Genomic DNA, 13080 nt, shown 5'->3' on the forward strand with positions numbered 1-13080 from the left:
TGTCTGCACATAAATATCCTGGAACTAAGGGCCATATACAACGCCCTGAGCCAAGCGGAGCCTCTGCTTCGCAACCAACTGGTGCTGATTCAGTCAGACAACATCACCGCAGTGGCTCATGTAAACCGCCAGGGCGGCACAAGAAGCAGGGTGGCGATGGCGGAAGCCACCAGGATTCTTCGTTGGGCGGAGAATCACGTGCAAGCACTGTCAGCAGTGTTCATTCTGGGAGTGGACAACTGGGAAGCAGTCTTCCTCAGCAGGCACGACCTCCACCCGGGAGAGTGGGGACTTCATCAAGAAGTCTTCACGCAGATTACAAATCGATGGGAACTGCCACAGGTGGACATGATGGCATCCCGCCTCAACAAAAAGCTAAAAAGGTATTGTGCCAGATCTCAGAGGACCCATGGCCTCTGCCTCTCAGACAGGACCTGTTGCAACAGGGGCCCTGTCTGTTCCAAGACTTACCGCGGGTGCGTTTGACGGCATGGCGGTTGAACGCCGGATCCTAGCAGAAAAAGGCATTCCGGATGAAGTTATTCCTACGCTAATAAAGGCTAGGAAGGACGTGACAGCAAAACACTATCACCATATATGGCGAAAATATGTTGCTTGGTGTGAGGCCAGGAAGGCCCCTACAGAGGAATTCCAGCTGGGCCGGTTCCTGCACTTCCTACAGTCTGGAGTGACTATGGGCTTGAAGTTGGGGTCCATAAAAGTCCAGATTTCAGCCCTATCCATTTTCTTTCAAAAAGAACTGGCTTCTCTTCCTGAGGTTCAGACGTTTGTTAAGGGAGTGCTGCATATTCAGCCCCCTTTTGTGCCACCAGTGGCACCTTGGGATCTCAACGTGGTGTTGGGTTTCCTGAAATCCCACTGGTTTGAGCCACTTAAGACCGTGGGGCTAAAGTATCTCACGTGGAAGGTGGTCATGCTATTGGCCTTAGCTTCGGCTAGGCGTGTGTCAGAATTGGCGGCTTTGTCATGTAAAAGCCCCTATCTGGTTTTCCATGTGGACAGGGCAGAATTACGGACTCGTCCACAATTTCTGCCGAAGGTGGTGTCATCTTTTCATTTGAACCAACCTATTGTGGTGCCTACGGCTTCTCGTGACTTGGAGGATTCCAAGTTGCTTGATGTAGTCAGGGCTTTGAACATTTATGTGGCCAGAATGGCTGGAGTCAGGAAAACTGACTCGCTGTTTATCCTGTATGCATCCAACAAGCTGGGTGCTCCTGCTTCAAAGCAAACTATTGCTCGCTGGATCTGTAACACGATTCAGTAGGCTCATTCTGCGGCGGGATTGCCGCATCCAAAATCAATAAAAGCCCATTCCACAAGGAAAGTGGGCTCTTCTTGGGCGGCTGCCCGAGGGGTCTCGGCATTACAGCTTTGCCGAGCAGCTACTTGGTCGGGTTCAAACACCTTTGCAAAATTCTACAAGTTTGATACCCTGGCTGAGGAGGACCTTGTGTTTGCCCATTCGGTGCTGCAGAGTCATCCGCACTCTCCCGCCCGTTTGGGAGCTTTGGTATAATCCCCATGGTCCTTACGGAGTCCCCAGCATCCACTAGGACGTTAGAGAAAATAAGATTTTACTCACCGGTAAATCTATTTCTCGTAGTCCGTAGTGGATGCTGGGCGCCCGTCCCAAGTGCTGACTTTCTGCAATACGTGTATATAGTTATTGCTTAATAAAGGGTTATGTTATGTTATGTTATGTTGGCTTCCGTGGTTGATGCTTTGTTGTTGTTCATACTGTTAACTGGGTATGTTATCACAAGTTATACGGTGTGATTGATGTGGCTGGTATGAGTCTTACCCTGGATTCCAAAATCCTTTCCTTGTAATGTCAGTTCTTCCGGGCACAGTTTCCTTAACTGAGGTCTGGAGGAGGGGCATAGAGGGAGGAGCCAGTGCACACCAGTAGTACTAAATCTTTCTTAGAGTGCCCAGTCTCCTGCGGAGCCCGTCTATTCCCCATGGTCCTTACGGAGTCCCCAGCATCCACTACGGACTACGAGAAATAGATTAACCGGTGAGTAAAATCTTATTTTTTTTTATTTATTTATTTTTTTATTTCGTCCTAAGTTACTTATGGAGGTCATTTTTAGTAATGTTCTCTAAGGAAAAATTGTCTCTCTCATGAATGCATCTTCTGAGACTTGTATAATGTGTAAGAGTGTTGTTGCCTTTTATCTCACCCTCTGTCTGTATGACTTGTGCTACTTCTTTATGTCCTGAACCACTATTTACATTTTGTGGTCTGTTATACATCACCACATTTTAGAACCTTTAGTAAATGTACCCTTCTGAGTCTGTAGCCTTTGTCTTTAGGAGACTGTTGATTGGAACATGCTCACTGAAGATTAATAGTGGTAGATTTTCTGAAGGCCTTTATATGTGGATGGAGATTGTGTATGTCTTTTCCAGTACTCTCCAATATGTAATAACTGTATTTATAATAGAGTTTGTTTCACAATATTATTTCTATTTATTCCAATTAGGAGAATTATTAATGTTGTAGTATAGATGTTTGTGTAGTGTTCCAAAATCATGTGTATGCATTGTAAAAGTCCACTGTACTGTGTGCCAAATGTATTGAATGCCTTTCTATACAGCATACTTAAAAAATATGGACAATATGACCTGGTTTTGCCTTGTAAATGATTGTCTCTTTAAAAATAAAGACGGACTTTTAGAAATACCCAAACAGCCTGCAACTCGCAGGCCATTACATTATGTCCCATGTGTTCAATGTTCATATATTCTGAAAAAACAAATTCATGATTTTTCCAGTCGCAAGATTTCCTGGAGCCATATCAACATGAAAAAGTTCGTCTTGTCAAGTCCGCTTACAAGGAAATATTTGAGGCTATTCCCTATACAGACAAAAAAAGGTTTGTAAATGGTTATTTTCTAACATTTTTAGAACATGGTGCCACATTTATCCAGTTTATTATATTACTAAAGGATAGTCCCAGCGTTTGTGAACTATTGACTTTTTTTTTTATTTTGCTATTTTGTAGGGTTGATCAAATAAACCCAAAGACTTCACCACATAGCTATTCACTGGTTAGATACAGTCGGCTTGAGAGTATATGCAATGAATGTATTTCCATCTGCAAGGAACTGGGTGTATGTACCCCTCACAGCTGCATCCTTAGCTCAATGTCTGGTATGAGGAGAACAGGCTTGAATATGCCCAGCTGCCTGAAATTGAAGACCTTGCAAAAGACATTGGCTTGATACACCCTAAATTAGAGAAGGAGTAGCGCTTTTATTTGCATAAGGGGGTACTCTGGGTCAGAGATAAGAATCCAAACTTTCTGTACAAATGATCTGCTTCTGTCTATTTATTGCAGGATAGTTGATATGGATATGAAGATCACCATGACTTTGGCAGATTTGATTGGTCTTATTAAGAGCTTCTCCATGTTTCAAATATTTCATAGTCAGGAACCTGAGAAAGCAAATGAATTCATTAAGACAACAGAACAAAAGTAAGAAATGGGTTCTAACCAGTGCTGAAAGTTGGGTGGTACGGGGTGGTATGGAGTACCTTTAAGAAATATGGTGGTGGTACTCAGTACCACCAGCCCATAGCTGGAGCATAATTTATAAGGGGCATTTTTGTGTGTGTGGGACATAAAATGGTGTCGGTGGCATAATATGTAATAGGCATTACGGTGTGCGGTATAATATGTAAGACATTACAGTGTGTGGCATAATGTGTAATAGGCAGTATGGTGTGTGGCATAATGTGTAATGGGTGTTACGGTGTCTGGCATAATGTGTAATGGGCATTACGGTGTGTGGCATAATGTGTAATAAGCATTACAGTGTGTGGCATAATGTGTAATGGGCATTAAGGTGTGTGGCATAATGTGTAATGGGAATACCGTGTGTGGCATAATGTGTAATAAGCATTGCAGTGTGTGGCATAATGTGTGATGGGCATTAAGGTGTGTGGCATAATGTGTAATGGGCATTAAGGTGTGTGGCATAATGTGTAAAGGGCATACCGTGTGTGGCATAATGTGTAATAAGCATTATGGTGTGTGCCAATATGTGTAATGGGCATTAAGGTGTTTGGCATAAGGTGTAAGGGGCATTACGGTGTGGGGCATAATATAGCCATGCCCCTATTGTCATGTAGCCACTCCCTCTCATGACACTTGACCACGCTTGTTTTTACTATCAGTACCACTAAGAAAAAATTTCTACTTGCACCACTGGTTCTAACTACATACCTCTGTCACATTGCGTACAGGTATTCAGTCAGTCTGTATCCTTAGCATTCAAACCTGACGCAACAATCTCGCTAGAAATAGATAAATCATATTATTCACATGCATCGAACCAATGAATATTTCATGAGTAATAATAGGATACCATTCGACTATAAAATACACCAAAGTCATATTTATTGAAATATAAATTTATCATATATATCTATATATATCTATATATATATATATATATATATATATATATATATATATATATATATAGACATATACACACATATATAATATGTGTGAGTGTGTTCGCTATGTTAAGAGGTGAAAACGTGTGCATGAGCCTCTCAGTTTTTCTGATTATGTTCTTTATACAGTCAAACCCCATTTACCACTTTTTAAGGGACGAGTAGAATATACAGTATGTGAAACAGCTTCCAAGTGACAATGCCAGAAAGAGTCACCAGCCATTTTGCAATGATTGACCACAATAATAAAGTGTTGTCCATTATATAATGTGTCTACGCATGAGAAAGAAATGTGTACAGTAAAATAAAAGAGAAGATCTTCTGATTGCGCTTTACTGGCTGATTTGAGTAATAAGAGAAACCTGCTGTGTACCGCCATGGCTGTACAGAGTACTGCGTCATCTTACATTTCTAGGGGTGAAATGCAGGGACAATTAGTGTTATATCAGGATAATGGATCCACTGGAATGCACTAAGGAATTATGGGGCCATAAAGTGAAGTGCAAGTTCTGGGAATGTAAAGCTGTAACGTGAACAGTTGACTGTAGACCAACTTAACCCGTAAAATCTTTTTCTCTTAGTCCATGGTGGATATTAGAAAAAAATGTGTAGTGTGAGGAACTGGTAACTTTCAAAAACTGGGCCAACTCAGACTCTTGCTCCTCCTATACATCTGACCGGCACTAACAAAACCACACCCTATTCCATTCCCCCCAATATGTTAAGTGATGATGTTTGCTCCACTTACAACAGTGTGTATTTTTCCTCTTGCTCATTTCATGGCTAAGAGAGCACTTACTTCCATACGTATGGACTGCAAATGTAGCACTCCATTGGGCAAATAAGTGTCACCATGTGCATAAATGAATGTGCAGTACACACCTAATGTCCCTAATGTGCAGTGAGGTGTCTGATTGCTGCCATAGGGCCTAATTCAGACCTGATCGCTGTGCTGCAAATTTGCAGAGGTCCGTGATCAGATAGTCACCACCCAGGGAGAGTGAAAACCCGCTCCGTGCAAGTGTGCAAATGCATGTGTACACTGTGCGAAAATTCCGCCAGACAGCGGACAGCTGCAAATCCGTTCACAACTCACTCCCCATCTAATGATTTTTCCAGTCTGTGTAGTCTGTTCACAGCCCAGGACTTATTCCTACAGTGCGATACAAACAGGCTCATCGGGTCTGGAGCTGACGTCACGCACCCTCCCTGAAAACGCTTGGAAACGCCTGCGTTTTGTCTGACACTCCCAGAAAACGGACAGTTACCACCACCAAACGCCCGCTTCCTGTCAGTCACCTTGCTAATGCCTTTGTGATCAAAATTTTTGCACCATCCTGTAGCTGTTTGGCGATGCGCCTGCGCTTCGAGGTGCATACGCAGTCATTCGATAATCGTCCGCTGTGCGAATTCGCACAACAGCGATCAGATCTGAATCGGGCCCATAGGTACTCGCCACCAATACCAAAGTTGGTGATTTTATATTAGGAATGCATTTCCTAGATATTTAGGTAGTGTTATTTGTTTCTTTTTATATCAATTACTTACAAGGAGACAAAATAAATACATTTCTGCAGCTATTAAAAATAATTGTTTTACCTAAATGATATGGCAGAATGGCTATGTTATGTACCTTAATCTTGTTTCAGGTTCTTGGACGTTATGGAAGTGTCGTCTAATGAAACCGAAATTGAGGTGTGTCTAAAAAACGTGTTGGTGCTGGCTACCAAGCCAAAGTGACCAGAAAGTATTTCTTCTATAATTCACTGCTGGAGTATTTACTAAAGAATATTTCACTGAAGCCAGTTCTCCTGGATACCTCCGTACATTCAGTATTTTACTCTACATATAAAGCCCTGTTTTACTTTCCATTATCAATGAAAAATATTAAAGGACAAATGAACGATTTAACCCAATTCTTTTCTCTGAATATTCGAGTGATCTGTATTAATTGTGATAAACTAGATGCTGTCCCCACCACTGTGTGTGTGTGTGTGTGTGTGTGTGTGTGTGTGTGTGTGTGTGTGTGTATTTCTCTTATCAGCACTTGATGTTATATTATGTTTTTCTCTTACGTCCTAGAGGATGCTGGGGACTCCAAAAGGACCATGGGGTATAGACGGGATCCGCAGGAGCTTGGGCACACTGAAAAGACTTAAACTGGGTGTGAACTGGCTCTTCCCTCTATGCCCCTCCTCCAGACCTCAGTTAGACTTTGTGCCCAGGACTGACTGGACACTCACTAGGGGAGCTCTCCTGAGTTTCTCTGGAAAAGACTTTGTTAGGTTTTTTATTTTCAGGGAGACCTGCTGGCTACAGGCTCCCTGCAGCGTGGGAGTGAGGGGAGAGAAGCAGGACCTACTTCTTCTTAGTTTAAGGGCTCTGCTTCTCGGCTACTGGACACCATTAGCTCCAGAGGGTTCAATCACTTGGTGCGCCTAGCCGCTCGCTCCCGGAGCCACGCCGTCACCCCCCCTCACAGAAGCCAGAAGACAGAAGTCGGGTGAGTATGAGAAGAACAGAAGACTTCAGGACGGCAGAAGACTTCAGTAACCAGGTACAGCGCAGCCGTAACGCTGCGCTCCATGCTCCCACACACACACTTCCTCCAGCACTCACAGGGCGCTGGGGGGGGGCGCGCCCTGGGCAGCATGTTACTGAGTCTTCTTTGGCTGGCAGATTCTTGTTCGGTGCCTTGGCACGGTTTTCGGGACCCCGCTGGCATTTTCGTGATTTTGAATTTGGCGGGCTGAAGCGCGCCGGGAGGGGGCGGAGCTTAGCCGTGCGGCTTACAGGCGCCATTTTCTCCTCACATGCATGCAGGAGACGCTGGTCCGGTACCTCCACAAGCTCCATTAAAGTAACTGGGAGCTTATCGGGGGGGGGGGGGGGGGGGGGGGACGACACAGTAGCTGGTGCATAATTGGTATTATTGGGCAGCGCTGGTACATATATTTTCGTTGGTGGGATATATGGGCGCTGGGGTGTGAGCTGGCATACTCCCTCTGTGTTTCTCTATCCAGGCTTCCTAGTGGGCCTGTCCCCTGGCTGAGGCATTGTATGTGTGTGTCGGTGGGTCGATACTAGGTGTCGACATGTCTGAGGCTGAATGTTATTCACCGGAGGAGGTTATTGGGGGGACGGGTGCGGGTCTGGAGTTGGCTCTGTCGACGCAGCCGACACCTGACTTACTTGCACTGTTGGATACAATTAATTCTAATGTGACTTCTTTATCAAAGAGATTAGATAAATCTGAATCACAGACACAGGTGTGGCAAAAATCCATGGAGGATGCTTTGTCGCAGGTACAGACCCATTCGGGGTCGATAAAGCGGCCGTTTACTCAAGTGGTAGATACTGATACCGACACGGGTCTGAGTCCGATGTCGACTTCACTGAGGCTCCTTTACATCCAAGATTAGTTAAGAGTATTCAGTACATGATTGTGGCTATAAAAGATGTGTTACGCATTTCTGAGGAACCTGCCGTACAGGAAACAAGGATTTGCTTGTTTAAAGAGAAAAAACCTGAGGTGCAGTTTCCCCCCTCTCATGAGATGAATACTCTTTGTGAAAAGGCTTGGGAGTCGCCGGACAAGAGGTGGCAGATTCCCAAGAGGATTTACATGGCGTATCCTTTTCCATCTCTTGATAGGGGAAAATGGGAGGCATCTCCTAATGTTGATAAAGCTTTATCTCGTTTGTCTAAGAAGGTGGCGCTTCCGTCTCCTGACACGGCAGCTCTCAAGGATCCGGCGGATCGCAAGCTGGAGACGTCTCTGAAGTCCATTTTCACTAATACGGGTGCATTGCTCAGACCTGCGGTGGCGTCGGTATGGGTGAGTAGTGCTATTACTAAATGGGCTGAGAATTTAGCTGCTGATATGGATACCCTTGATAAAGATAATGTTCTTTTGACTCTTGGTTATATCAAGGACGCTGCAGATTACCTGAAGGATGCAGCGAGGGATGTTGGTCTCTTGGGATCAAGAGCCAATGCCATGTCGATTTCGGCCAGGAGGGCGCTGTGGATCCATCAATGGAATGCTGATGCCGATTCTAAGAGAGCTATGGAAGCGTTACCCTTCAAATGTAAAAAGTCCTGTTTGGGGAAGGCTCGGCGGACCTGGTTTCTACCGCGACGGCGGGTAAGTCGTCTTTTCTTCCCTATGTTCCCACACAACACAAAAAAAGCCACCACATCAGCAGATGCAGTCCTTTCGTCCAAATAAATACAGGCGAGGAAAAGGTTCGTCCTTTCTCGCTTCAAAAGGTAGAGGAAGGGGAAAGAAGTCTCCTGCAGTGTCAGGCGCCCAGGACCAGAAGTCTGCCCCTGCCGCTACCAAGTCCACCGCATGACGCTGGGGCTTCCCTGGGGGAGTCCGTACCGGTAGGGGGGGGGGCCGTCTGCAGTTCTTCAGTCAGGTCTGGGTCCAATCGGACTTGTATCCGTGGGTTCTAGAGATTGTATCTCAGGGCTACAGGCTGGAGTTTCAGGAGACGCCCCCTCACCGGTTTTTCATGTCGACCCTGCCAGTGTCTCTTCCGGACAGGGAGGTCGTGCTGGCAGCAATACAAAAGTTGTGTCTTCAGAGGGTCATTGTTCCCGTTCCCCCGTCTCAACGGGGGAGGGGTTCTACTCGAGCCTTTTTGTGGTGCCGAAACCGGACGGTTCGGTCAGACCGATTCTGAACCTAAAGTCCCTAAATCCATACTTGAAAGTTTTCAAGTTCAAGATGGAATCTCTTCGAGCGGTGATTGCCAGCCTAGAAGGGGGGGATTTTATGGCGTCAGTGGACATAAAGGATGCCTACTTACACGTCCCGATTTTATCCTCCGCATCAAGCTTTCCTAAGGTTTGCGGTACAGGATTCTCATTACCAATTTCAGACGTTGCCGTTTGGGCTTTCCACGGCCCCGAGGATTTTCACCAAGGTCATGGCAGAAATGATGGTTCTCCTTCGCAGGCAAGGGGTTACAATTATCCCGTACTTGGACGATCTCCTGATAAAGGCGAGGTCCAAGGAACGCTTGCTGAGGAGTGTGAATTTGGTACTGTTGGTGCTCCGGCAGCACGGTTGGGTGCTAAATTTGCCGAAATCTCAGTTGATTCCGGCCACTCGGCTGTCTTTTCTGGGCATGATTCTGGACACGGAGTTACAAAGAGTATTTCTTTCAGAAGAAAAAGCTCTAGAACTGCAGTCGATGGTCAGGGAACTTCTGCGGCTGAAGAGTGTGTCCGTCCATCACTGTACTCTGGTTCTGGGAAAAATGGTCGCGGCGTATGAAGCCATTCCGTTTGGCAGGTTTCATGCCCGGGTGTTTCAGTGGGATTTGCTGAGCAAATGGTCCGGGTCTCACCTGCACATGCACCGGAAGATAAGTCTATCTCCCAGAGACAGAATTTCTCTCCTGTGGTGGCTGCAAAGTTCTCACCTCCTAGAAGGTCGCCGGTTCGGTATCCTGGACTGGGTACTTCTGACAACAGTTGCAAGTCTCCGGGGCTGGGGTGCAGTCACCCAAGGAAGAAACTTCCAGGGGAGATGGTCGCTACAGGAAGCGTGTCTCCACATAAATGTTCTCGAGTTAAGAGCCATTTAGAACGGCCTGCTACAAGCAAGAAGCCTTCTTCAGGGTCGACCTGTCCTGGTACAGTCAGACAACATCACAGCGGTGGCACATATAAACCGTCAAGGCGGAACAAGGAGCAGAGCGGCAATGGCGGAGGCCACAAGAATCCTTCGCTGGGCGGAACAACACGTGAGCGCCCTGTCAGCAGTCTTCCTATCGGGAGTGGACAACTGGGAAGCAGATTTCCTCAGCAGACACGATCTCCATCCAGGAGAGTGGGCTCTTCACCAAGAGGTATTTGCAGAGGTGACAAAGCGTTGGGGAATTCCGTTAATCGACATGATGGCGTCTCGTCTCAACAAGAAGCTCCCGAGGTATTGTTCCAGGTCAAGGTACCCCCAAGCCAGTGCAGTGGACGCCCTGGTGTCTCCGTGGGTGTTCCAGTCGGTGTACGTGTTCCCTCCACTTCCTGTCATTCCAAAGGTACTGGGGATCATTCGACGAGCAAGGGTTCAGGCGATTCTCATCGTTCCAGATTGGCCAAGAAGGGCCTGGTACCCGGATCTTCAGGAGTTACTGGTGGAAGATCCTTGGCCGCTTCCTCTAAGAGAGGACCTGTTGTTGCAGGGTCCATGCGTGTTTTTCCAGACTTACCGCGGCTGCGTTTGACGGCATGGAAGTTGAGCGCCAGATCTTAGCTCGTAAGGGTATTCCCGGGGAGGTCATTCCCACTCTCATTAAGGCTAGGAAGGAGGTTACGGCGAAACATTATCACCGTATTTGGAGAAAGTATGTTTCCTGGTGTGAGACTAAAATGGCTCCTGCGGAAGATTTTCACTTGGGTCGTTTTCTCCACTTTTTGCAGGCAGGTGTAGATGCAGGCCTGAAATTAGGCTCCATCAAAGTGCAGATTTTGGCTTTGTCTATTTTCTTTCAAAAGGAATTAGCTGTCCTCCCAGAGGTTCAGACTTTTGTGAAAGGAGTAATGCATATCAATCCTCCGTTTGTGCCTCCTGTGGCTCCATGGGATCTTGAGGTGGTCTTACAGTTTCTCATGTCTTCGTAGTTTGAACCTTTGCGTAAGGTTGAGTTGAAGTTTCTCACTTGGAAGGTAGTCATGCTGTTGGCGCTGGCGTCTGCCAGGCGGGTGTCTGAGTTGGCGGCCTTATCTCATAAGAGCCCGTACTTGATTTTTCATTCAGATAGGGCAGAATTGCGGACTCATCAACAATTTTTGCCGAAGGTGGTGTCTTCGTTTCACATTAACCAACCTATTGTGGTGCCGGTGGCTACGGATGCTGTAGCGGTTCCAAAGTCTCTGGATGTGGTGAGAGCTTTGAAGATCTACGTCGCCAGAACGGCTGTTGCCAGGAAAACTGAGGCGCTGTTTGTCCTGTATGCTTCTAACAAGATCGGTCATCCTGCTTCAAAACAGACTATTGCACGCTGGATTTGTAGTACGATTCAGCAGGCTCATTCTTCGGCCGGGCTACCCGTGCCGAAGTCAGTAAAAGCCCATTCTACCAGAAAAGTGGGATCGTCTTGGGCGGCTGCCCGAGGCATCTCTGCTTTACAGCTTTGCCGAGCGGCCACCTGGTCAGGTGCAAACACTTTTGCTAAGTTCTATAAGTTTGATACCCTGGCTGATGAGGACCTTGCGTTTGCTCAGTCGGTGCTGCAGAGTCGTCCGCACTCTCCCGCCCGGTCTGGAGCTTTGGTATAAACCCCATGGTCCTTTTGGAGTCCCCAGCATCCTGTAGGACGTAAGAGAAAATAGGATTTTGGTACTTACCGATAAATCCTTTTCTCCTAGTCCGTAGAGGATGCTGGGCGCCCATCCCAGTGCGGATTGTTACTGGCAATGTATTCTTGTTGGTTAACATGGTTTATACACGGGTTGTGTATTTCTGGTTTTCAGCTTGTTGCTGTTATTTCATACTGTTATCTGGTTTACTGTTACTCCGGTGGTACGGTATGTTTGTGGTGTGGGCTGGTATGTTTGTAGCCCTTAGTTTACACAAAAAGCCTTTTCTCGAAATGTCCGTCTCTCCTGGGCACAGTTCCTATAACTGAGGTCTGGAGGAGGGGCAGAGGGAGGAGCCAGTTCACACCCAGTTTAAGTCTTTTCAGTGTGCCCAAGCTCCTGCGGATCCCGTCTATACCCCATGGTCCTTTTGGAGTCCCCAGCATCCTCTACGGACTAGGAGAAAAGGATTTATCGGTAAGTACCAAAATCCTATTTTTTCTTTTCATCCTTTCTGTTCTACTTTCTGGGACATCCTCACCTCTTCACAGAGTGGATTTTCTTCTCTGTATGTGACCTGTGCATCCCTGTGTGGCTTATTCCTGTCCTGTATACTGTTATATGTTTTTGGCTGTGGATAATATTGGCCCTCATTCCGAGTTGATCGGTCGCAAGGCGAATTTAGCAGAGTTACACACGCTAAGCCGCTGCCTACTGGGAGTGAATCTTAGCTTCTTAAAATTGCGACCGATGTATTCGCAATATTGCGATTACTAACTACTTAGCAGTTTCAGAGTAGCTCCAGACTTACTCTGCCTGTGCGATCAGTTCAGTGCTTGTCGTTCCTGGTTGACGTCACAAACACACCCAGCGTTCGCCCAGGCACTCCCACCGTTTCTCCGGCCACTCCTGCGTTTTTTCCGGAAACGGTAGCGTTTTCAGCCACACGCCCCTGAAACGCTGTGTTTCCGCCCAGTAACACCCATTTCCTGTCAATCACATTACGTTCGCCGGAGCGATGAAAAAGCCGTGAGTAAAAATACTTTCTTCATAGTAAAGTTACTTGGCGCAGTCGCAGTGCGAACATTGCGCATGCGTACTAAGCGGATTTTCACTGCGATGCGATGAAAAATACCGAGCGAACAACTCGGAATGAGGGCCATTGTGATGTAGCTAAATTATTAGCTGATTTTCAGCTTCAGACCAACGGTCATTACATGCCAACGTGATTACATCATTTTTGTAACACAAAGAAACAAAACTTTCCCAGTTGT

The 13080-nt window shown here is 46.4% G+C and overlaps 1 protein-coding gene across 9 annotated transcripts in view; it reads left to right on the forward strand.

The window, feature by feature from the left end:
* Window positions 1-6403, forward strand: part of LOC134892515 (putative methyltransferase DDB_G0268948) — a 101832-nt gene extending 95429 nt beyond the window's left edge. For 8 of the 9 annotated variants that reach the window (XM_063913617.1, XM_063913618.1, XM_063913619.1 and 5 more), the window contains 3 exons: window positions 2803-2903; window positions 3369-3506; window positions 6142-6403. In XM_063913617.1, the coding sequence (XP_063769687.1) occupies window positions 2803-2903; window positions 3369-3506; window positions 6142-6232 (330 nt within the window). In that variant the 3' untranslated portion in view covers window positions 6233-6403. Of the gene's footprint in view, window positions 1-2802; window positions 2904-3032; window positions 3182-3368; window positions 3507-6141 lie in introns of those variants that run through there. The other variant, XM_063913622.1, reaches the window with a different exon arrangement.
* Window positions 6404-13080: the final 6677 nt, after the last annotated feature.

This window comes from Pseudophryne corroboree, chromosome 1, assembly GCF_028390025.1.
Source record: "Pseudophryne corroboree isolate aPseCor3 chromosome 1, aPseCor3.hap2, whole genome shotgun sequence".
Classification (NCBI taxonomy): Eukaryota; Metazoa; Chordata; class Amphibia; order Anura; family Myobatrachidae; genus Pseudophryne; species Pseudophryne corroboree.